Source organism: Haemaphysalis longicornis, unplaced genomic scaffold, assembly GCF_048455015.1.
Source record: "Haemaphysalis longicornis isolate Haplotype H1 unplaced genomic scaffold, Haemaphysalis longicornis Haplotype H1 scaffold_1, whole genome shotgun sequence".
Taxonomy (NCBI): Eukaryota; Metazoa; Arthropoda; class Arachnida; order Ixodida; family Ixodidae; genus Haemaphysalis; species Haemaphysalis longicornis.
In genome coordinates this window covers 485,203,690-485,230,164 of record NW_027526203.1, presented here as the reverse complement: position 1 = coordinate 485,230,164, position 26,475 = coordinate 485,203,690, and the positions used below count along the sequence as shown (strand labels likewise).

The following is a 26,475-nucleotide window of genomic DNA, read 5'->3' as shown; positions in this document are numbered from 1 at the left end:
GACTGTCATGGCACTCCTTTGGGCCGCACGTCGACTGTTTCGCATCAGATCGACACTGGCACCCACGCACCATTGCGACAGCGGCCGTATCGTGTGTCCTCCACCGAGCGTCGTGTTATTGAGGAACACGTGGAGGACATGCTAAAACGCGACGTCATTCGACCATCGATGAGTCCTTGGGCTTCTCCTGTGGCACTTGTCAAGAAAAAAGATGGGTCCATACGTTTCTGCGTGGATTATAGACGTCTCAACAAAATCACTCGCAAGGACGTTTACCCGCTGCCCCGAATTGATGACGCCCTGGACAGCTTGCAAGGCGCCGAGTACTTCTCATCATTGGATTTGAGGTCCGGCTACTGGCAAGTCCCCATGGCCGACGCCGATCGCTCTAAAACGGCATTTGTAACACCAGATGGGCTCTACGAGTTCAATGTCATGCCATTTGGACTCTGTAATGCGCCCGCGACATTCGAACGCATGATGGACAACGTATTGCGCGGTCTGAAATGGAAAACATGCCTTTGCTACTTAGATGACATCGTCGTGTTTTCACCAGATTTTACGACCCATCTAACGCGCCTGGAACAAGTACTGGAATGCCTGACTTCCGCCGGTTTGCAGCTGAACCTTAAAAAGTGCCGCTTCGCTTCTCGGAAACTTACCATTTTGGGCCATGTAGTTTCGAAAGATGGCGTCCTCCCGGATCCAGCGAAACTCCGTGCCGTGGCGGAGTTCCCAAAGCCGACTACGATTAAGGACCTGCGAAGCTTTATCGGCCTCTGCTCCTATTTCCGGCGCTTTGTACGAAACTTTGCCTCCATCATTGCGCCCCTCACGCAACTTCTCGGTGGAAGTGGGGAAATTTCTGACTGGTCCTATGACTGTGAAAACGCTTTTCTGAAGCTACGCCGTGTCCTTACGTCGCCACCTATACTCCGACATTTCGATCCGCGCGCACCAACCGAACTCCACACCGATGCCAGCGGTGTGGGATTGGGTGCAGTCCTTGCCCAACGACAGGACGGCTATGAGGAATACGTAGTCAGTTATGCGAGTCGTACATTGACGAAGGCGGAAGCGAACTACTCTGTGACAGAGAAGGAATGTTTGGCTATCGTTTGGGCCATCAGCAAGTTTCGCCCCTACCTGTACGGGCGCCCTTTCGCCGTCGTGACGGATCATCATGCTCTTTGTTGGTTGTCTTCACTAAAGGATCCCTCCGGTCGCCTCGCCCGCTGGGCCCTCCGCCTTCAAGAGTATGATATCCGTGTTGTGTACAGGTCAGGACGCAAACATAACGACGCTGACGCCCTTTCTCGCTCGCCGCTTCCATCGGATGTCGCGAGCTTGTCGACGGTGGATAACACCCTGGCGCCTCTCGCCATAGCGGACATGGCTAGTGAGCAGCGTAAGGACCCGTGGATCACCTCGATTCTTGAATATCTCTCATGCCCGCCGGCAAACGCTGCTCCAAGATCACTGCGCCGACAAGCTGCCCACTGCACCGTTCGTGACGAGCTCCTGTACCGCCGCAACTACCACAACGACGGTCGAAGATGGCTGATAGTGATTCCTCGCCACCTACGCAAGGAAATTTGCTCTTCATTTCACGATGACGCGCAGTGTGCTCACGCCGGAGTCCTGAAAACGTACGAGCGCCTTAGACTTCGCTACTACTGGCGTGGGATGTATACCTTTGTGAAAAAGTTTGTTAAATCCTGCCCAGACTGTCAACGGCGCAAGAGTCCTCCGCAGCACACCAGCGCTCCACTTCAGCCGTTGCCCTGTCCAGCGAGACCCTTCGACCGAGTGGGCATTGACCTCTACGGCCCACTTCCCAGCACAGCTGCCGGTAACCGCTGGATCATCGTCGCCGTTGATCATCTAACGCGTTACGCCGAAACGGCTGCGCTACCGGCGGCCACGGCTGGAGAAGTAGCGTCATTTCTCCTTCAGCGGTTCATTCTCCGCCACGGCGCTCCTCGCGAGCTACTCAGTGATCGAGGTCGCGTGTTTTTATCCGACGTCATGGAGACCCTTCTAGCTGAATGCAACGTTGTTCACCGCAAAACCACATCATACCACCTACAGACCAATGGACTGACAGAGCGGTTTAACCGTACACTGGGGGATATGATCGCAATGTACATTTCATCGGACCATTCCAATTGGGACCTCGTCCTTCCTTTCGTGACTTATGCTTACAACACCGCTAAGCAGACAACCACAGGATTTTCGCCGTTCTTTTTGCTCTACGGTCGTGAGCCTTCATGCATGCTGGACAGTATACTTCCGTACCGACCTGACGCCTCCGAATTCATGCCAGTTTCAGACGTTGCTCGATGCGCCGAGGAATGTCGCCAGCTTGCTCGTCGCTTTACATCGGAAGACCAGCAGCGCCAGAAGGCACGTCACGACGTTTCGGTCTGAGCTCCAGCTTTCCCGAACGGATCCCTCGTCTTGCTCTACATACCGTGCCCGACGCCCGGACTGTCGCCGAAATTTGTGTCGCAATACCACGGCCCCTACCGGGTTGTGGAGCGAACATCGCCGGTGAATTATGTTGTTGAGCCTGTAACGCCCACTTCAGATCGCCGCCGTCGGGGGCGTGAGACAGTTCATGTCGCGCGGCTCAAGCCCTACTATGACCCGCTCATGTCGTGTACCCCTTAGGTCGCCAGGATGGCTTCCCCTTTTCGCCGGGGGTATTGTAGCAAGTATGTAGCGCAAATGTACGAGCAATTGTGAACAGCATAAGACATCACGGGCAACTCTCCGTATGTGGCTATGCTCCGGATGACGACGAAGAAGAGGACGCTCTCGTTGAAGCTCAGCCTCGCGATAAGCCGGTTATCTCGGCTCGCCCCTGCTGCGCTGACGCCTCGTTCACGAATAAACGGGCCCATCCTTCTACACGAACGTCGCGTATCTCCTTTACAATATATATATATACATACATATATATATATATATAGAGAGAGAGAGAGAGCGAATCAGAAATGGGAAATGAGGGCCTCGGTGAATTAGGACAGAATAAGGTTTGGCGATCAAGAAAACCTCGTCAAGCGAAGGGGGGAATGCGGTAGGTCATAGAAAAAGATGAAGAATTTTTTGAGTCAGAAAGAAAGTGGTGAAAAAATGCCCGCCGGTTGGGATATATACAGGGTGTCCCAGCTATCATGCACCAAGATTTAAAAAAAGAGTAATGGCGTTACGCGAAGAAAACCTAGTGCGTAATGTTTGCAGTACTGTGGAGAAGCGGATAGTAATTTTTCGTTAATGATACTTAACTAATTAAATGTAATTAATTATCTACCTCGAGAAGTACTGTCCTAGTCAGTGAAGTGTCAATGAGGCACTTGTAGGTACCCACGAGGGGCATCTAACTGCGATATTTTCAGCGACGAACTAATTGCGTACTCATTTATACTGGCTGAAAAAGAAAACCCGCGAAATATGAAAAATACCACGTGGCGGCGCTTCCGCGCGCATTGTAAAGTAGCGTCCCCAAATAAGCTGATTGAAAGCAACTGCTTCGCCTGTCACCCGCCTGATGAGACAGCGCATGACCTTGATAATGGCATGCATGCAAGGAGCAACAGCAGCAAGATTCGCGGGGCGCGTGTGCAGATAAGGCACAAACACGGTCGCGATTTATTCTTTCTTTCTTTTGTTTATTTCATTCTGGCTAACTCAGAGGCAGCCTGTTTGATGGCATTGATTCGCGGTGCGCGCTAATGCGCGCGGATGCGCCGTCACGAGGTATTTTTCATATTTCGCGGGTTTTCTTTATCAATCAGAATAAATGAGTACGCAATTAGTTCATCGATGAAAATACCGCCGTTAGATGCCCCTCGTGGGAACCTACAAGTCCCTCATTGACCCTTTAGTGATTTGAACAGTACTTCTCGATTTAGGTAATTAATTACAATTAATTAATTAAGTCTCATAACGAAAACAATGCTGCCCGCTTCTCCAGAGTACTGCAAACATTATGCACTAGGTTTTCTTCAAGTTACGCCGCTTTTTTTAAATCTTGGTGCATGATAGCTGGGACACCCTGTATATATATATATATATATATATATATATATATAGTATAAGTAAAGAGTCGGATACACAGCAAGAACAATAACAAACAATGTTTACTTACGTAGCGGCAACGGGACTTGCCTTCATCAGAGTAAAGTTACATGATTACGCAAAATCATGTAACTTTACTCTGATGAAGGCAAGTCCCGTTGCCGCTACGTAAGTAAACATTGTTTGTGATTGTTCTTGCTGTGTATCCGACTCTTTACTTATACTATTTCTGCGCGCTTTGTGAGTTTATCTTTTTCTAAATTTATATATATATATATATATATATATATATATATATATATATATATATATATATATATATATATATATATATATATATATATATATATATATATATATATATATATATATATATATATATATATATGTATATATATATATATATATATATATATATATATATATACTGGATGTTTGCGGACCCTAAACAAGCCTTTGGCTATTGGGTCCAACGCTGTTCTTGCGTATGTTCCGCTACAAAAAATAAATTATGCTTCACTCAATCAATCATACGTACTGACACTGATTTAAAAACCAGTGGTGCCTCACGGAAGCACTCTGCGATTATCAGCCCAGATGACCGTTTTGGACATATTCACAGGTTTTGATAATGACAACAAGATATTTATGCACCAAGATCGGTTCAGCCAAATAGACTGCAAGGTTTCCATCCAGGCGGTAGGAGCCAGCGAGCGTTCACGTGTCGGACGCGCACAGCAGCAGTTCCAGGAACGGGAAGTCTGTCAAGGGCGAGCGGCCTTGGTGCCGTTCCGCGGGCAAACGGTTCTAGCTCTTTTGTCGCTGTGGCTCTGTCTTCGCCGGCCCGTTAGCGGGTGTGAGAAGATGCTGCAGATAGGCGGACAGGGTTGCGTTCCAGGAATCTTGCGTAGGCGCTTCCGGCGCCCTCTGGGTTTGGACGTGCCTTCCTATGTTGTGTTTTATTTACCTTATTCCTTTTTGGACTTTCTGTTTTTTGGTGGTGGGAGAGAGTTACCAGCGTTACGGGGTTACGGGGGCGTTCTCCACCGCAGTTAATGAGCGGACATGGTAATGCAACCAAATAAATCGGTCGAGAGTCTGATTGGCATGTGCGTCGTGGGCGGACTGACTGATCAAAATCTCGTGACACGAGGGCTCTAGGTCGGATCCTAACGGTTTTTCACCTGCTGTGCCCGGAGGCGTATCGCAAAACTAGCCCAGCTAAGCTAGAGAGGATCCGATCACTTGGGTTGTCTTAGGTCAGGGTCCGCCGCTGACGGGGGTGCCGGGTTGCTCGAACTTAGCTGGCCGAGCCGCTAATTTTGTTTCTTACTTTGTTCAAGGTCAACATCAGTCTGTATATATTCTGTATATGTCTCTCACTTAAATATACAGCTTTAAAAACCCTCTCCACCATTTGTCGTCGTGTCATCAGTGCCGCACCAAGAGGCACCGCCGCAGACCTGCACACAACATCGCTGCAGGAGTCCGGGTGCAAAGGTCCAACCGATCCTCAGAACATTTACTTGAAGGGTCGTAAGCTGTTGCTCCAAGTGAATCATGTAGGTATGCACACACGGGCAAAGTAGTCTCCGGAGTGTGATCCAAACAGTGTCTCCCTGGTATAATGTATCAGAATATTATTTACTTTCATTTATGAAAACGCCCATGTGTGCGAGATTTCGGCGCACGTTAAAGATCCCCAGGTGGTCAAAATTAATCCGGAGCCTCCCTCCACTGCGGCGCGCCTCATCGCCCAGGTGCAGCTTCGGCGCGTTACACCGCAACCAATCAATTTTTACTTATAAAGCACTGCAGCCCAAAGCAATGGACAAATCAGGAGAGGGAGGTGTCACAATAAAGCAAGATGACCAAATAAGTAATCATACAGGCGTGCAAAATACAGATATGCCACATAGTGAACCACGATATTCAAATAACAATTTCAACAGATTTGAGTATATTTCGAAACTTCACAATATGTTCCGGCAGTTTACTCTAATCTGTTATTCATAGAGGAACAAAACGGTACTTAAAGTTGTTAGTCGCGCAAGGATTCGCGTGGTTATAGGAATGATATCGTCTTGTAAGACGCGAAGATAACGGAGTGAGCACGTGCGACAGATCTAAAATACTGTGCTTGTTTGATAGGCAGAAAACAAAGTTAGTCTTGCTAGTTTTCTTCGACATTCTAAACTTGGAATGTTGTTATTTATTAGTTGTGTCGGGGAGTCAGAGTGGAGAAAGCGATTAAAAATAAAACGAACGAGTGATCTTTGGATTCTCTCTAGATTGTTAATAGCTGTTTTTAGTCTGTGGATCCTAAACCTCCGATCCGTATTCCAAGCAAGACCAAGCTTTTGTGTTCAATGTTCAATGCGAGGAGTTTTGTTTTAAAGGAGTACTAACACGAAATTTTCGCGTTCCTTTTTTTTCGCTGCTATGGGTGCCTGCCAGCCCACTAGTCATAGAATGGGACATTATACGGTCGATCGCAGCGTAAACAGTAATTAACGGTGTCGTTTATTCGTGTCAGTTTCGGTTTCGACTAAAGGAACGCCGAGCGGCCGCCATTGCATGCAGGAGGGCGCCCGTGACGTTACCATTCTTGCCGCACTGCTGCCGGCCTGGACGCTCGGGCCTAGATCGGCCGAGGTCTTCACCGTCCCCACGCGCCCGGGCAGCAGCACGTCAGTCCAAAAACCATGGCGTGTACACACGGCTCTGCAGCGCGCGCCAACCGCAGCCAGCACGTCGGTTACGTCACGGGAGCCCTGACATCGGCAGTTTGGAGCAAGGTGCTGATGATGTCATGCAGGCCCGCTTTATGCTTCCTCGTGCGTGCAAAGATTAAAATGTATTTAAAATATTTTATACTCAACGGTTACTGTTGAAACTGGCTGGGATATATCTCCTGATAAAAAGGAAGCATTTTACATAGTTATCTCATACCCCTGAACGGGCGCCTAAAAGGCCTTTGCAGAGAAGGACTGATACCGAAACGGCGTTCGCCTCGGTGACACACGACAAAGGAGGATCTCCTTCACCGAAACGGGCATTTCCCGTAAGAGGTGTTCGCCTATCCGCTTTCCCGCACGAAAAGGAAAAGCTAGCGGCGCAGCCTCGTAAGCAGGCGCTTGCAAATCATAAGCTTCTCAGAACTTAGTGAGACCATATGCGATTTCATAATACTTTCATAAATTGTTAAAACTGCAATGAAATAAATTGAACCAAACAAGCCCAATCGTAATGTATTTTTGTAAATATCTGCCCACTGTTGCCAGATTAGGCACGGAACATAGGCTAAAAAAAGCACTCCATCGTTGCTGTCTAATACAAGTATGTGAAATTAACCATTTATTTTTCTAAACAACAATAAAACGCACAGTTCCTCTCTAAAATAATAAATAAGGTCTGTTAGCCACACATTATTTCTGTTATTGTGCATGCTTTTTCCACAGAGCTGCTAGCGCCACTTTATTGGTGTGTCAGTGTGTCAGTTACAGCAACTACGTAAAGGAGATCGGGGGTTGCTGTGTGTCAGGAGCGCCCACTTCTTTCCACAAAATGACTTTTGACGTGACGAAAGGGTTTTAGTTTAAAGGAGATCTAGCGTTGCCGTGTGTCACAGGTATCAGGTTTGAAATTTCGTGTCAGTACTCCTTTAAGGGAGAGCTTCTAACGGTGTGCCTTAGTGGGCCTATTTTGTAGGTGCGGAAGAACAAATTTTTTTAGTGTAAAGGATGAACGCAAATTGCTAGTGATTGTGACGTTTAGATATATATATATATATATATATATATATATATATATATATATATATATATATATATATATATATATATATATATATATATATATATATATATATATATATATATATAAAGGAAGCATATACCAATATAACAGTCAGTTAGCAACGCAGAAGCTCCTTCGATTCTGTACAAGTGGTTGTTTCTTGGCAGTAATGCGCATAAATGCATACAATTTTGTAAGGGTTTATGTGCATGTCCCAGCCCTCACACAAGCTCATGGTTGCATCAGTAGCTTGGTTATTTGGTCATTTATGGCGTTAAATGAACGGAATAAAAGATAATCATCGGCAACACCATGTTCAGAACAGGCGGTAATATCATTATTATAAATGTTTAAAAAGTACCGTTCTGAAGACGCTTCCCTGGTGTACTGAGGAATTGATGCATCCAGCCTCACAGCAACATAATTATAGGCGTAGCAGGTGCTCAGCCAGCCACCACTAAGCGGAGAGGTTCGATTTGATGGATTACATCGTGTAATGAAGTCTTTTCCCAGAATGTACATCTTTTTAAAACAAACAGATTAGTTATGGACTACATATCTAGACAGACGGCTGTTGATATGTAGAGACCAAGACGAAACAAGTTTAAATTTCCTAGCTATGCTAAAAGAATGTTAGACAGTGATTTTCCACTACCGTGTGCCTAGCAGCCAGGTGCAGCTTGGCCGCGTAAGCCTCCCTAAAATGTTTTTTAAAGGAGAGTATTTGTGGAGCTAGGTAATGGGAAAATTGGTAATGCCTAGGTAATGTCTAGGTAATGTCTGTCCCTGCGCCATTCCAGCCGTCCGTCCGTGAATCAGCCATAAATATTACCTGGTTACTGACCGAATAGGAACGTGTGGAAAACGAGTTACCTACCAGTGGCGACCAATCAGTGACCCCACCGTGGGTCACCCGTGGGTCACTGATGGGTCACCTGACCCAACGGTAGCTGGCGTGACTCAGGGAGCAGTAGAGGAGAAAGAAGAGGGATGCCGCGGGTGCGGAGGAGGCGATATTGGACTGGGACTATTGTCGTTCTGCGTAATCTTCAGCCAAACGAGTGAACGCCGGAACTCCGTGCGTCTGGTTTTATGGAGTTCTGTGATGTAAATTATTTCGGACGCTTGTTATCAACATCTCTTCTGTAACACTCCCCGCTTGGGCAGCAACGCTGTCCGAGTGTGCGGCAATAAATGAAGATGAATAAGTAAATAAAGCAGTCAACTTTAGAGTGAAGCTGCTTAGCACCAAGACTGGCAAACCAGAAACCGGGAAAGGGTAGAAGGCGAGGCGTAGCCACAAAGGGTGGAAACAGTGTGGCGTCGGCGATCAGTGCTGATGACAGCCGAAGAGAGGAGCAGGATGGGGCGCAGCGCATCCCAACAAGACGACGCATAAGTAGCGAAATTAGCAAAAAAATCATGCACCTCTCCGTCTAAACACGACGATGGTTGAACGCGAAGCATTCTGGTGATGGATGCTTTGGTTGGCCGATCGCACACTGTGATTATGTGCTACTCTGGAGGCACGTGACTTAACAAAACGTGTTGGGCGGCTCGTTGGTTCAAGATTCTCAAATATGTTTAGCGCAAACACCAAAGACGATACACAAGAACGGAGACTTGACAAGCGCTTGTCCTATTTTTTTTCTTGTGTATCGTCTTTGGTTTTTGCGCTAAGCATAGTTGAGAATCTGGAGGTTCGCACCACTTTTCTAGAATACCGACAGCAACTCTCGAGTGTCCACTCCGTAGGCCTAACTTTTGCGTTTGGGGTGTACAGCGCGAATGAGTAGCTGCTGCTTGGCGTTAGCTTCTACCATATAGAAATGGAGCAATCGGATAGCCGCCGGCTTCATAACACGAGGGACCCACACTCTTAACAAAAAAAAGGTCGTAAAAGGGTAGTAACGGCCGTATTTACTAACTCCTTACGAACCTTAAGATCCCGCGGTACGGTGCGTTGGCTTTGTCAGTATCAACTGCATGGTTAGGGAATTAACTGGGTGTAGGAAGTAGTGTGCAACAGATTAAAGTCGCGCTTATGGCTGTAGGTACGCACGCCCAGTTAGTAAACGCATGTAGCTCAGAAGGGTATTATCGCTAGGTCTTTACTAGTGAATGCAGTGGTGCTTACTGCTTCTTCAGTTAGTAACCCTTAGTAGTGCTGCATTTACTACCTCCAGTTAGTAAGCATCTAGTGTACACTGGGACAAGTAATTTGCTGTGTTCTGTTAGTGAATGCCCCAGCGTTTTTCTAAAGACTGCAGGTTCGAATCCGGCCGCGAGGAACGTTTCTTTCTTTCACTTCACCCACGGGCATTCATCATCAACCGCAGATAAAGTTGGCTTTGCGCAGGGCGTATTGGCGCACAACGGCATTAGTGAGGACACAACAGAGCTTCGCTTTAGAAGGGTAGACAAGCAGGGAAGTTCGCCGTCGCCGTCATGTCGGCAGGAACCCGCGGGAGACATTTGCAGGAGTTAAGGCGTATTCGCAAAAAAAGGGTCTCACGCGGCAACATCCCCTCGCCAACGCGAGAAGGATCTTGCGAGGGGGATCTTGAGGTAGAGGAGGCAAGGCGTCTCAGGTGTTCAACTGGACATTCATGATTTCTTATTCACAACCCATATCAAGTGCTTAGGTTGTCTCGGCATATTTGTTTCGTGAATCTGTAAAAACCAATAAAGCCAAAATAGTTTTGCGGCGGAATCATATGTACGGCCTTTTAATTTTTCTTGTTGCCTAGGATAGGATATCAGCCTGCTTGAATGTCCGTCTCTCGCCAGTCGTCCCCGTGACATAAGGGATAAGTTCCACTAGCATGCTTACTAGAGACGTCACACAGCAGACGTACATATGTTCCAATGCTTGCAGCAGTTATGTGCCAATAATATGCAGCAACCCATTTTGAGCGACACGGTAATTTGCAGCTGCTCGCAAAAAGGGGGGTTGAGGTCATTCGAGGGCGAGCGCATGCGTCGGCTCTGCCGCCAGAAAAGCTGAGCCATAGCCTCCTGTATAACCGACTGTGCCAGCTCTGTCGCCCCGAAACCCATTGGAGCAGCCAGTTGACTGTGCGGGCGCCAACTTCCCAGGTTTTTCGATGGCCATGCCGATGCGAATTGCTGTTTCAGGCGGAGGGGAGCTGAAACGCACCTCGGCGTCGTCTGCTACGCGGAGGCGTCTTCCAGCTACAAAAGTCCACAAAACGGCGAGCTTGGGCGTCATGAGCCAATATTAAAGACCGAAGCTTTATGCGCGGCGTCGCAAAACTACTAAACGGCGTTCAGTGTACTGTTCCCGCCTTTTGGGTACACAACGCGAGCTTCACAACAAAATGTATAATGTCCTCACGGCTGTCACTGCGATAAGAGCCAGTTAACTTTTCTCCCGCTCTATAGGAGTTCATAAGTGAAACATGATACTTAATTCGGTGCTTAGTGGTAATTGCGTCACACTAATTAAATTTTGCTGAAAGAAGTCCAAACAGTTGAGCTCCCACTTTTTACTTACGAGTGCATTCAGTCGCGTTCTGCCGGTAATATTTTTTACGGTCCCCGAAAGGGTACGCGCCAACTTGACCTCCCCCCTTCCCCCCCCCCCCCCCGCCATTTCCCCGTCGCCGCTGCTCCACCAAATAGTGCCATCGCGCATGTAGTAGATATTGAGGTTGTTTTCGGCAATGCAGGGATGCTCCGCAAAGAATGACGACTTCAAGTTTTAGCTCATGGCGATATTCAGTGTTTGTGGGCCCCTCTATAAGCTTAGGATAAGCATTAAACCATTAAGCGTGCACTTAGCTTGTTTCTCGCTCCACTTCTCCCCGCTGCACTCATTCTTGCCTTCCCAATCACATACTGAATAACCGATCAAATCCGAGTGGGTCACAAACCCACTAGTGATCTCGCGCACCCGTAACGTTTCTGGCTAAATCGGTGAAACGCAGAAAAAAAACTTTTGCGTTAAATTATTTACGAACGAACAAGGTAGCCCGAGAAAGAACATCTCTTGTGTAATTACCACTGTCAAGTTCTCTCGTCACCCGAACCACTTACTGCATAATTTTACTTGTGGCCTCAACAATTTCTATACGTTTTTTGTTCAAACAGCAGTTGCCCGTCAGTGCTAGAACCGGAGTATTCTTTATACAACACGTATTTCTTGTTTGCAAAGGGCCTGGGCAACGTTTTTAAAACCACCCATTGTTGCAAGGTGTGAAGACCAATGTTGACCATGCCCTCGCCAACACAGGAGAACCTGGGATTAGGGCGCCACCAGAGAAGACGGCGGGATTTGTGGCAGTGAGCAGGCACAAAGGCTTTATAGAGGAGGCTATGGCTGAGCGCAAGTGACAAGCCCGCCGACACCACGAGGAACAGTTCATACCCTCCCACATCGGTATGTGTAGTGGTTTACAAAAGCTTGGGTGGACATCTATTTTCGGGGGGCTGGATGGCGTCCTTTTTTTCTATATTTCTTGCCTCTTTGTGTTTCCGCGGTGGAGACAATCGTCAAGCGCTTGCTAGCGCAACCGTTTCGCTAAAAAGGAGCGTCATATCTTAGATAGTTAAAAAGGGATGGCAGGGTCGTTCCAATCGTCCCTGTCTTTTTTTTCTGTGTTGATACAAGCGCCTCCTCTCCTTCCGTGCAACGCTCAAGCGTATTGGCGATCAGACAGGTAGTGTTATTTTCTGTATTTCTGGTGGGGTCACTCCGTTTCGGTTGTGAACAACGACGTGGTCGCGCTTGTTTAGCCCACCCGCGGAGTTTATTCGCGCTCTAAAACCCCGCAGAATATTAAAACGATGTCGCCAAATCTTCCGCAGTTCTCCTTAGAACTAGACGCCGCCAGGCCACAGGAAGTGACAAGCACAGCATACGCTTTTAACGGCCCGACTAGGAACAGATTTACAATAAAAACACACGCGCGACCCTTCTTCCTTTTTTTTCTTTGACTCTTCGAGCATCTCCTGGCATGGAATGCTGCCTGGAATGGAAGTAACCATAATCCCCGATACTTGAGAGGCTAAACTAGATAGGTGCACCATGTTATGAAAGCTCTTTAAGATACAAACAACTCTCCCTAACTAGAGAAGCATTTAGCCGCCCTGGTGCAATGGTTAGCCCCTACTTACCATGATTGACCAACGCCATTTACGGCCCTCAGAATACCCAGAATCTGTGGAGCACCTCACCACGGCGGCGTCCAAGCCAGCGACGCAGCGAAGGGTGCTAAGATTCTCTGGATCCGGACAGGACACCTTTGGAACTGGAACTTGCGGACGTGTAATGCGCGAAATCTGTCTAGTGAGGGAAGCTTAGCTGCACTATTAGAGGTGCTCTCGGACATTAAGTAGGATATCATAGGGTGAAGCGAGGTAATAAAAGAACAGGAGAAGGCATCGCGGAGTTGAGTAGCGGACATATTTGTGCTACCGAGGACCTGAAGACAAGAAAGAGCACGGGATGGGATTTTTGATAGACACGGCCGTGGCAGGGAACGTGGAGGCGTTCTTGAATAAACGAAAGAGTAGCAGTCGTTGTCATGAAGCTAAACAATCTATACAGATTAGGAATAGTACAGCCTATGCCCCAACAGCTATCTACAATGATTAGGCGTAGGCAGTTTCTACGAGGAAGTTGAATCCGCAATAAATAAGGGAACAAGGCATTTTCCGATTGCGATAGGGAACTTCACAATGTGGCCAACCCGCCGCGGTGGCTGAGAGGCTAAGGCGTTGTGCTGCTAAGCCCAAATACGCAAGTTCGATTCCCGGCCGCGGCGGCCGCTTTTCTGATGGTGGCGAAATGCGAAAACGTCGGTGTGTTCGAGATTTCGGCGCACGTTAAAGTTACCCGCGCGGTCAAGATGAATCCGCAACCCTCCACAACGGCGCGCCTCATCGCCTGTGTAGCGTCGGCATGTTAAACCCCATAATCCATCGAGAACGCCTGGAATCGATACGGTTGTCCTGATAGGGCCCTAGAACGATTGAAAGCGGATTTTTTTATTGATTAGCCTCAAGTATGCTGCCAAAGTGAATGCTGGAAACCGGGACAGTGGGCTGCGTGGCAACATACTTCCAACTGTACGCCGAATGAAAAGAGGACAAAGATGCGGTCACTCAGGACCGAGTCAAGGTGAAAACAGAGACGTTTCGGGGCCCGTACGGAGTGTCGTCGAACTCTTGACTGGATTGAAAAGATGTACTTAAAAACTTGCCCCAGGCAAAGCACGAATGAAGTGCAGTCTGTCGTATTCCTTTATACGGTTTTTGAATCCCCCCTTGAACCCGACTAAAGTGCTTGTACAAGAGCGATAGCGTCACGTTTACACCGTATACGCGGCGTCATCTTTAGGATTTCAGGAAGTTTAGTGGCAAAGTACAATTATTTCCGCCAATTGATTTCGAAATTTCCTGTGTTCACCCCCTCATAAAATGCTGGGTTTCATATTGTCGCTGAACAAGCCGAATATGAGGTAAAAAGGCGAAGGAATGATTATTGAGGCGGGCTTCTGCCAGAAAAAAGGAGAACTAAAGACATGTAGTCGAAGGCCAGGCGGTGCTCTGCTGAATGAGCGTTCTCCATCGCGCGCCGGTGCACGAGCTCTCCTCCTTGTGCTACGCTGAGGAACCTTTCGTCGTCTTCTTCGTCTTCGTGACTCCAATCTATGGCAGACACTCTCGTGACATTTGCCCCTCTCTAACAGGCATCGTCCCGATGCTCATTGTAGTAGCTCGGACAAAAACCGTAGGTGGTTTGAACAGCCTTACATACGACGGTGCAGTACATTGCGTTATCTTGAGTGGTAGGGTTTCATCCGGAGCACGTGGTCGACTTCAGGCTAAATCTTGCGACGTGTTGAGGGCACAGTGCCATCCGGAATAACTTCGTACGCTACGTTGCTCAACTGAGGTAACACTTTGTACATCCCAAAGGAGCGCCGCAGAAGCTTTTCAGGGAGCCCAGGGAGATGAACACGGCTCCAAACCCTCACCTGGTCAGGTTGTTTTGAAGTCTACGCATCTGTGGCGTAAATTGTAGCGGCAGGCATCGTAGCGCTGTTGATGCCTTATACGCACGCGAGCAAGTTGCCGTGCTTCTTCGGCTCACTGTGTGAACTCTTCAGCGCATTCATCGTTGTCGCTTGAGGCTTGAGGCGGCATGGCGTCAGCATGGTGGACACGTCGCGACCGTATAGTAGCCGGAGGGGAGTCATTCGGGTCGTCTCCTGTTGCACCGTGTTGTAACCGAACATTACGTAGGGCAAAATGGTGTACCATGTTTTGTGCTCAACATCCACATAGAGGCAGAGCATGTCCGCGATCGTTTTGTTGATGCGCTCAGTTAAACCGTTGGTTTGAGGATGGTATGCGGTCGTCTTTCTACGGGAAGTACTGCTGAGAGTCATGAAAATTTGCATGAGCTGAGCCGTGAAGGCTGTTCTGCGGTTTGTGATGACAATCGATGGAGCGCCGTGTCTGAGGACGATGCTCTCGAGAACAAAATGGGACATTCTGCAGCCGTTCCCCGTTGTAGAGCCCTTGTCTCTGCATAGCGGGTGAGGTAGTCGGTAGCCACCACAACAAGCGTACGTCCAGAGGACGAAAGTGGGAAAGATTCCAAAATGTCCATTCCAACTTGTACGAATGGCTAATTGCGGATCTGGAGCGGTTGCAGCAAACCGGGTGGTCCTGCCGATGGTGTTTCTCGTCGTTGACAATCACGGCACGGCAGGACAGTGTATAACGGTTGCCTAAAGCCCTGGCAAATAATATTTCTCCCTAATTCTTGCCAACATGCGAGTGAAGCCTAAGTGGCCTGCGGTTGGCTCGTCGAGGCAAGCTTGTAAGATTTCTTCCCGGAGAGCTGTGGGGATGCCTAACAGGTTACTTTTACCATGGGGCATGAAGTTCTTGAAGGCAACATTGTACCGCAGCAGTAGAAATGACAATCCCCTGGTGAAGGCTTTCGGAACAGTGTTCATGTGTCCTTGCAAGAAGTTGTTAAGAGTTCGCAGTTCGGGGTCTTCGCGCTGCCTCTCAGACATGGCAGACATGCCTAGAGCTCGTACGAATGACACGCCGTAGTCGTCGCCGTCTGCATACTATACTGGAGGCCGTGAAAGGGAGTCCGCGTCGGAGTGCTGTCGTCAAGACTCATAAACGATGGTTATGTCGAACTTTTGAAGCTGCAGGCACCAGCCTGCAAGCGTCCGGACGGGTTCCTAAGGCTCTTCAGCCAGCATAACGAGTCATCGTAACTTATGACTTGGAATGGCCGTCCGTATAGGTAAGGCGGGAATTTCAAGACCGCTGGTACAAACGCCAGGCATTCTTTCTTTGTTGTCGGGTAGTTTGATTCTGCCTGTGAAAGTGTCCTGCTAGCGAAAGCGAGTACCCATTCGGCCCCGTCTTGCTTCCGCACCAGGACTGCTCCAAGTCCGATGTTGCTTGCAAGGTCTGACGTTGTTCGCATGAATGTGCACCATTGTTTCAACATCCTCGTCAAAATGGGCTAATATAGGCGGTGTCTGCATGCGCTGCTTTAGCTCATTGAAAGCGCCTAGCTGCTCCTTGTCCCCACATATGTAGTATCGTCTCGGGTTAGTCCGATTAAAGTGGCCGCAATGTGGGAAGAGGTCGGTATGAAACCTCGATAACACAAACACAGCCCCAAAAATCGCCGCACGACTTCCTTATACGAGAGCGTAGGAAATTTAGCGACGGCAGAAACTTTCTCGTGGTCTGGTTTGACGCCTTGGTGGTTAACGACGTGGCATAAAAAGCGGAGCTCCCGCTCTCCGGCTTAAGGGTTATTGCGGAAGAACGTGTGGCTTGACGAACCAACGATAGCATTTGCAATTTCTCCTCAAAAGTCGCGGAAAACACCACAACGTCGACGAGGTACACCAAGCAAGTCTGCCATTTCAAGCCGGTCAGCATGCTGTCCATGAGCCTTTGATAAGTTGCTGCGGCCGAGCACATCCCGAAAAAAAGCACCTCAAAGTCGTACAGCCCATCAGGTGTCACGAAGGCAGTTTTTTTTTCGATCCCGCTTGTCGACCTCTATCTGCCAGTGACCACTCCTGAAATCCATCGACGAAAAGTGACGTGCGTGTCGCAGTCTGTCCAAAGAGTCGTCGATTCGCGGTAGACGGTATACATTCTTCTTCGTGACTTGGTTGAGCTTGCGCTAGTCAGCGCAGAAGCGTAGGGTATCTCCCGCGCTAGGACGACAGGAGATGCCCTGGGACTTTGGCTGGATGACATCGTCGTTCATCATTTGTTTCACCTGATTGTCTATGGCGTCCCTTTTTTTGGGAGTGACGCGATAGGGGTTTTGATGAATATGTCTCTCATTCTCTGCAGTGATGATGTAATTCTTCGTAAGCGGTGTTTGTCGCACTTTGGTTGTCGAAGAGAAGCAGCCGATAAACTGATGTAACAGCTCCAGTAGGCATTGCTGCTTTGCGGCTGGTAGGCCAGGACAGACGTCGAGGACGGGAGCTTGGCTGCTACGAGTGTGGCTTCGGCTTGTAAAGCCAAATAATCTGCGCTGTCGGCGACGCCAATCAGCGGTGCCCTTAGCAATTTGCTTGCGTTCGTTACCGAAGTTTCTAAGCAGAATCTCGGTGCAACCATCACTTAGGTTCCCTAGTCCTCGGGCGATGGAAATTCCATGGTTAAACGAGAGTACTAGTTGGTTCTGCTATTCCTTCAGCGCATCAGAAATCGTCGCACTTCAGAGAAACCAAAGACCATGATCGCGTAGGTATGATCACGTCTTCATCCCTGATTCGTAAGGTTGAGCATCGTTCGCCTCCAAATTTTTGCCTGATGAAGCCCATCAAAAAACGTTACCGAGCGCTCTAGGATGCTTATGATGGCGTAGTATTCTCGAAAGTCCATGCCCATGATGAGGTCTTTAGAACTTGTAGAAGGATGACAAATGTGGTCCGAATCCTGGATGCGGATTCTCGATGTGCACTTGGCAATTGTCGTCACAAGGTCGCAACTAGCGGAACGAATCTGTGGCCCAGTTCACGGAGTTCTCTTTTTTCTGAGCCTGTCGGCAAGTTGTTGGCTCATAATCTAAAAATCCGCACCAGTGTCAACCAGAGCAGTCACTTCCTTCCCGTCGATTAAAACGGACAGCTCGGCGCTCACCACTTCCTCTTTACATTCCGCCGTTGTTCCCTGATGAAACATCGACGACATTGGAGGGTCTTGGGAGCTTCCGTCGTTGGCAACCTTGCCTTCGGAGGCTGCCGCTTCTAGTTTTCTCGTCGAGGGCTTGGGGACCCTTGGGGCGTCCTGTGAGCTAGGACAATTTAGCGAGGTGTTCATACGAGCAGGGGACGGCGAGCGCGGTCGTAGCCTCGCAGATTGCTCTTGCCTCGTTGCTAAACAGGAGTCAATCTCAGGTGGTTTTTCCCCAGGACGAGCGCGGCGAGCGGCGGGTGAAAAGCCAGGCAGTCCCATCTCGCGGGAGGGGCACCGATGATACACGTGACCCGCTTCACCACAGTGGTAGCACAGCGATTGGTTGTCTGCAGTGCGCCACAAGTCAGTCTTGCGTACTCGTGGTGGGACGCCAGGATCAGGAAAGGACCGCGATGCCGCCGGTAACTCGATGCGCAGGAGGCCGCGCAGGAGCATAGCTCATCCGCAAAAGCTCTTGCTTGAGTTGAGGTGGGGCAATCGCTTGTCGGATCTGCTCACGTGCGACCTCGGCGACGGAGGTAACGGCCGGCTAGGTAGAGCTCACGCTAAGCTTTCCCAGTTCTTCCCGCACGATGCTTCTGACCAGCTCACGCAGTGAACTCTCATTAGCTGCAGAAAGGACGGCGGCCTGCGTCGAAGCTGTGCCTTCGAGTCGGTTGTACTGGCGGCAGCGATACCCCAGCGCTCGCGCGATGGCCTTAGATTCTGTAATGAACTCTTGCACGGTTCCTAGTGGATATCGAATAAGTCCAGTAAAAAGCTGCTCTTTCAGGCCATGCGTCACGTATCGGAGCTTCTTAGGCTCGGGCATGTCGGCGTCAGCTCGTCGAAAGAAACGTGCCATGTCTTCAGCAAACATAGCGAAGCTTTCGTTGGGTTGTTGGACATGCGACTTAAGGAGCCTCAAGGCATGGTGTCTGCGGTTCGTGCTTGAGAAAGCATCGTGAAGCTGTTGGTGGAAGTCATCGCATGACGGAGCCTCGAGCTTCATGGATCTGAAACGATGTCCTCGCACCATCTTCTTATGGAAAAAAATATGCATTACTAAGCTTCTGGTCGGAATCCCAAAGATTGAACGACACGACCCGTTCATATTTGTCGAGCCAATCGAGCCGTTCATATTTGTCGAGCCAGAAGGAGTGGTAGACATGTGGCCGATACTCCGCACCTACACCAGTGTCGCGGTCCAAGAATGGTAGCAGCCAAATGTGATGGAAAAGGCAAAGGAATATTTATTGATGCAAACTTGTGCCAGAAAAATGCAGCTCTAAAAATTGGCCGCGTATCTGCTCCTTTCGTTGGAAATATCGACAAAAGGCAATATTTCGTCAACATTTTCCATGCAAATGCCTCCCTTCGCTTTCCCGCTCATCTCTCATGCTGTCCTCCCCCTTCGCGCTCCTCCTAAGGTAAACACGCTAGAGGTTTGCTCAAGTAAACTTAAATTTACCGCGTTCCCCTGATCCATTTACCGCCATTTACCGCCGTGTGCATCGATGCCAACGCTGCCGTAAGGGGGAGACACGCATGAATCGAGGCGCCCTACTTTAGCGTTTATAGAACCACGTTGCCCTACTCAACGTGCGTTCCAAGCGGGATGTGGGACCTATCTAATGGAGCCTTTCGCAACTGTTTCGTTTGATTTCGTAAAATGCCGTTAGAAGCTATAGTGGCGCGGGCGACAGTAGGCGACGGAGTGAATTGTTTTTATGCAGTAGACGCAGTATTTCACTTGAATCAAGCGTCCACGAATTTGTTATAAAGGAACAGTGCTAATATCCCTTATGTATTGATTTTCTGCATCATATTTGGGAAATGTTTTGTCCTTGTTCAACAATGCTGACAAGTATGAACATTGCCACCGGACTCAGACGCTTAGATTTGGCTGTGGGTATATAAACCTACTGTGCTGCTTATGTTTCAGTTTGGCCGAGTGGCTGAATCGCGTATTCCTTGTTTCACTGTCGTGTAGAGGCAACGTTTTGGACTGTATTAAGCAAGATGTTCGGACCTACACCTCGAATGAACACTCGTTCCAATGATGTGTTCGTGAATTTTCCTATGTGTGCTGGTGCTTTTGTTTTGTGGAGAAATTGTGGTGCTGCATGTCTTCCAGCCCGGCCGCAGTAGGCAATTTTCTTACTGCTGTGGCGTGTCCGGTTGATTCTCATGAGTCACTTCGAGCACGAGTTGGCAACTCTCGAAGAAACCTTCCTTTTACACCGGTCCACGGGCTTTATAGTGGTCAGGAGCAACATCCTGAGTGTTTCTCTTGTGCCGTATTGAGGTCAGTATAGTTTATGAACCCTTTCTGTTACGCTGGTGAAGTCTCGGTGAACTGATTTTTTAGTAGCTTGTAGCCCATCCCATACAATTGTTGTGCAGAGTGTAGTATGACCACGTTGCATGAAAACTGGCTTGATAATTCTGTTTTTAGGGGAGCGCTGTTACCACTAGCCGTTGCGCCCTGATAAATTCTCTGTTCAGGCAGACAGACAGACCACAATTTTTTCGTTCAAGTAGCCCAAGCAAGACTATCGTCTTTAAAAGACGTGGTCGAATGCCACTTGCTGCTCTGGCGAATGAGCGTTCTCCATCGCGCACAGGTACACGAGCTCTCCTCCTCGTGCTACGCTGAGAAACCTTTTGTCGTCGTCTTCGTCTTTCTGACTCCAATCCCAATCTATAATAGACGCGCTTGTGACATAATGAGCTACAGCTCATGTACTCCGCAATAAGCGGTCGGCTGTCCCTTTAACCCGATGGGAGGAACGAACAAGGAACTTCGGGACATAGAATGGACTCGGGCTGCGCAGCACCGGAGCGGCTGGATATCAACGGGACAGGCCCTTGTCCAGCAGTGGAACTAAACAGGGTGTTGATGACGATGAGGGGAGACCATTTCTGCAGGTCGTTCCGCAGCGTCATGCTCTTCTAAGTGAAACTAAACTGTAGTTACGCTAGGTCAAGTTAGTTTTAAATTAGGTTTAGGCTACGTTGTATTAGGTTTACGTTGCGTTAGGTTACCAACGTTACGTTTAAAGAGTTTTTTAATGGAGGCAATGGTGCGAAACGGCCTACCAACAGACTCTCCCTGTATCCAGTGCTTTCACTTCGTCGTTCCCAACCAATTAGCGCAGTGGAAATGAAAACTGTTGCCTCCCTTTATCTACACTTCGAGAATCTGCACCACAGAGAACAAAACATTAAAACCTTTGTCCTCTGTCTAGTGTAAAAATCATTTTCGTGTCCTCAAAGTACAACGCTCCGCCCATGCAAATATGTTTTGTTCTGTAATCTCAACTGTAATATTTGTTGGCATACTGTACGAGGCCATATTGTATTTTCGGACGGCAGTTTTACTGACGTTGCGTATACCACCCCTTTGGAATAATTTTTCAATCACCAGTAGTGTAGTGTGAATTGCAAGAATATTGAATATTGAATTGCAATATTTCACCAAGATATCCCGGCGCCTCAAAATGCGACACGTTAAACCTTCTATCAGCACTGAAGGCGGCAATGACCAGAGTGGGACGTTGCCATGACAGGCGCTTTTTTTACGCCTTAGCACAGAAATAGGGTTCCCAGTGTCGTATTGTGCGCAGCTCAAGTTTGGAGATGTAGTTGCCGGTTACGGATATATATGACCTTAATCTCGGTAATAATTCCACTAAAGACCACCCTGACGTCCGTACGCTTGCTTTAAATCATCCCCGCAATGGCATTTCAAGCAACCTATCGTATCAGGTGTCCATAACCGTGAGCCCCAGAAAACTCCTGCCGCAGTGGAATGTCCCAAAACATAGTGTTAATCATGTACCCAAGCGAAAATATACACAAGATAATAATCTAAAAAAATCTACGATCCCAAATGTCGAAGCATGTAAGAAATTGTACTTATGGGCGTGTTCGCTTTGAAAAGAATGGCGACACAGGCAGGCAATGCGCATATTTCAGCGGTACCAAGAACTGCCATCATTTAAAGCTGTAAACTGTAATTCGAATACGTTGGTTGTGAGCAGAGGCAGTGGAGGCACTAAAGTACAAAATACGCCTTAAATTATATGCTGGGAAGTAGTAAATATTATTTGTATTTGTTGTTGCCTTAAGTACGATCGAAAACCAACCTTTTGAATTGGAAACCATATCATTTTCAAGGTTATATATAAAGCTTTTTTACTAAAAATGCGTTGCCATCTGCTCTCAAGTAGTCAGAGAAAGAACCCTGTGAAGGCGATCTGAATGCCGACTAATACAAGACTCCGGTTTCGCAGATCGATTGCTGGAATCTGTTCTTTGAGCATCGAGAAGCATCTTCAGTGTTGAGAGTACTACGCATCAGTAGCGGTACGACTTAATACAACTAGGAGTACTGCATAATTACTTTTGGAAAGGTACGTAAACAAAAATAATGTATAGACTGTGACTGAAAGTGGACAGACAAAGATGTTTAAAACATGGTTTCAAGTAGAAATCAAGACGGAATCCCCTCTTGTCTGCAAAACACACATGATAGCAAATAAAAACCAAGTCCGGCCAGGGGAGTAAAACATCTTCGTTTGTATATACTTTCCTAGACGGAGTCGTTTTTTAATTCTTGTCATGGTATGAAGTTACGTTTGCCCGCAAACGTGAGAGCTATACAAGCCGTGACGGCTTTTTATATTCGTGTATACCTATGGGGGCTAATCTCTGCAAACTGAGGTTTTAGGGTGCAATCAAGATGCGGTCCGAGCTACGATTGAACATTCGGAGTGAGGGATTCGTGACTACCAGTGCAACGAGTGATAGAGATGAGCAATACCATCAAATATTTCTTCTGCTACTGCGTGGTAGCAGGTTGCAAGAAGCTACAGCATATTTGGGCTGAATAAGCGAAATTCCCCTAACCGTTTACACCAGCTGATCGAACAAAGCGAGGAAAACTGAGAGCGACAAATTCTCGGCCTATCCCAGAAAAAACTAGGAAGAACCTCTACCACAAGGTCCTTGGCGCCAACAGAAAGCAAGTAACGAGCACCAACGAGGCTAAAATACGGTCCCTCAAACCAGCAGGCTACAAACAATACAAAGAATAAACGAAGCCTCATCGAGCCAGCTTTTCCAGCAATGGCACTGATAAGCTGCCCCGTTAGGTATTAGTCGCCTGAAAATATTTTGTTTCCAGTGCATTGGGAAGCATCTGATAATTCACGGCGAACCAAGAGCACGGCAGCGCTTGTCCGGGTTTGACACGCATTCGTTAACGGCATAATTTATTTGCAAGAAACTTATCATTCTCCGAGTGTAAAACGTCTGTATTTGCGCACATCGCTTTTCGAGTCCGTGACGTCCGCTTCGAAGGTGGCCAAGTTCTAGCTTCTGTCCACTACCGAACCACGGCACAGATCGACGGCGGCGGCTTTGGCATACGGGGGGAAGGAGGAACGAGCGCGGCTGGAATGTTTCGGGGCCCAGCGCGGGCCATGCTCGACTGGGGTGGAGCATGGCTCACCGGCACCCGCACAGTCTCGGGGGCGAAGCGCAAGCTCTCAGCGCGGAAAGGTTGCACTCCGCCGGCGTCTAGTCGCGCAGGCACTTACTCTCGGCCACGTCCAGCGTGGACCGGTAGGTGCAGTCGAAGCGGATGGCCCGGCTACGGCTACGCGTCATCAAGCAAGAGTCGCCCTTACATGAGCAGAAGATGGCCTGCAGCGTCTCCTTGAAGGCCTGGCGGAACTCGCGGTTGAAATAAGCGTAGATGACCGGGTTGAGCGACGAGTTGAGGTATCCGATCCAGAAGAGTAGGTCCACCACTAGGTCGGGGCAGGGACAGGCGTCGCCGCACATGGTCACCGACACGTACCACAGGAAGAAGGGTAGCCAGCACAGGATGAAGGCTCCCATGATGATGCCGAGCGTCTTGGCCGCCTTGTGCTCGCGCTTCATCTTGTTGATGGTGCGCTTGGTGGGCGTCGACTGGCCGCTCTCGGGGTCGTCCCCGTGCGAGTTTCGGTGCGGGGGCGCGTGCACATTGGGCAGGTCGGTCGAGTTGCGGCACAGCATGCCGGCGGGCCCCATCTGGGACTTGCAGAGCATCTTCTCCTGCCTCGTGGCCTCGACGTATATGCGCCAGTAGGTGAAGAGCATGATGCAGCAGGGGATCCAGAAGGACACGCTGCTCGACACAATAGCGTACGGCTTGTTCACCACGAAGATGCACTCGTCCGGGTGGTCGATCTTGTATCCCAGGTGCTCGTCCGTCGTGTACCAGCCCATGAAGATGGGGATGAACGAGATGAGGCCCGAGCTGATCCAGGCACAGGCCAACATGATGGCCACCGTGCGGCCGGTAATCTTGGTCGGGTACTCGAGCGGTTTGATGATGGCGTAGTAGCGGTCCACGCTGATGCAGCACAGGTGCATAATGGAGGCCGTGCTGAAGAGCACGTCGCACGAGTTCCAGAAGTCACACACCGTCTGATTGAAAAGCCAGCGGCCCGAGATGGTGACGGACGCGTTGAAGGTCATCGCGAACAGCGCCACCAGCGTATCCGCCAGCGCCAGCGACACGATGAAGTAGTTCGTGGTGATGCGCAGCTTGTGGTGCCGGATCACCGACGTGACCACTAGCAGGTTCCCGAACACTGCCGACGAAATAATGGTGACCAACGCGAGCGTTTTGAGCACCAGTTTGAGCACACCCTCCCAAGATTCGTCATCGCCGGCTTCCTCGTCCGTCAGATTGCCCAGGCTCGCGTTGGGCGCCGCCACGGTCATGCTGCCGCCCTGCGCCGCATCCGAGCCTCTGGCAGCGCCGGCCGCCACTCGCGCCGCCGCGGCCTGCGCCAGCGCCATCTCACGCCGTCGTCGCCAGGCCGGCCATCGATCCTCTCCTCTTCCCCGCTTTCCAAACGCAGCCCGTGCGCGCGCCGCCGCCGCCGTAATAGGACGCCGCCCCCGCGCCTTCCAAGGAGAAGGCCTCATTAGTGTTCCTACCTGGCCGCGCACTGCGGCGCCGCCGCCGCCGCGCTAGCGAGCCCGCCAAAACACACGCTCACTCCAGGCAAACTGGCTCGTTCTGTGGTACACACCTGGTGATGCGGGCTGGCAATATTCTGTTCGAAAAATCCTCTAAATGGAGGGTTGGATTTTACCTAATTTATAGCTGTGTTCAGACTGCCGCACTGGCAAAATAGGGAGAGCTAGGAGGAAACCAGGCTACCGGTTTCCTCCTTGTAAACCTCAGACAGATGAAATGGCGCAACAGCACAGCTTGTACAGGGGAGGGGATGCACTGAGCAAATCTCAACAGAATTAGCAAACTTTGTTGCATGAATGATAACATATGCGCACATTATTTCAGCTAGAAACGTCGTTACGTTTCCACAACGCGAGTTGAACAATAATGAATCTTCTGTACCATGCAGTGGCGATTCCTTCTATTTGGTCTCACTCTAGTGCCGAGCTGTCTCCGGCTGGTCATGACCCAGCACGGCATTTTTAATGCGGAAGCATTGTGTGTCTCCTGAAGCGAAAAACCCGGCGTTGTGATCACCGAATGGCTCCAAAATTCTACGCGCCTTCAAACGGAAACAAACCGCAACGTGAACCCAGGGACGCACGGTGGAAGGCAGGCGTCTTCACCCCTGCATTACACCTATGCCATACTAACCACCGCTTCCCAGGGGCTTTTAATGGCAAAACATTATCATTTGTTTCCCCAGGCAATGCGTTACTTCTGCGTCGCGCGCGTGAGCCATGCTGGTGTGATGAAACTGCCATATTACAGATTCGCAGAATTTCAGTACGGGGTTCTGAATGCTCTTGCGACTTGTCCGCTATCCAATCAAGGGATTTCCCAATGACGATGACGGCAGTGATTGGTACCGAACGCAGAGACGCCAGATGGCCGGATACTCCACTGCTACCTGCACAACACAAGAGCACAACTTTCAAGGGGAACTTCAGTCTGCTTACGTGCTTTGAGTGCGAAAGGCTTGCCTTGGCGATACATGAATGCTTACATCACGCATGTGTGATAGTTACATAAAGATACCAGTTGTCAGATCATATTCGTGTCTTCTGAATAAGGTAGTGTCAAATGGTATTCGGATGAATGACGATTACCGGTGTAGTCAGCAGCTCCACGTTGATTCACCACTTCCCATGTGGCTGTGATGCCAACATTCCTCCCCCAGTTTAACACATACCGACTCAGGGGCCAGTGAAAATGGCTCACAGCAGATTCACCAATTCGAAGGCCGATAACGCTTTCGCAACCAAACCACGTAAGCAAACCTGAGCGCCGCAAATTATCTTCCCGCATGTATTCCATTCCTATGGCGACGGTATTCCTTGTGCTGCCTAAACAGTATT

At 49.1% G+C, this 26,475-nt stretch overlaps 1 protein-coding gene across 3 annotated transcripts in view; it reads right to left on the bottom strand.

Moving 5' to 3' along the window:
• The window catches only part of LOC144156369 (octopamine receptor beta-2R-like), a 426,836-nt gene extending 401,921 nt beyond the window's left edge, over positions 1-24,915 (bottom strand). For 2 of the 3 annotated variants that reach the window (XR_013319759.1, XR_013319758.1), the window contains exon 1: positions 23,790-24,915. Coding sequence is in view for 1 of the 3 variants with exons in the window: in XM_077688372.1 (XP_077544498.1) it covers positions 23,680-24,876 (1,197 nt within the window). In the remaining 2 variants the exon portion in view is untranslated. Of the gene's footprint in view, positions 1-23,359 lie in introns of those variants that run through there. The other variant, XM_077688372.1, reaches the window with a different exon arrangement.
• Between the last annotated feature and the right edge of the window lie 1,560 nt (positions 24,916-26,475).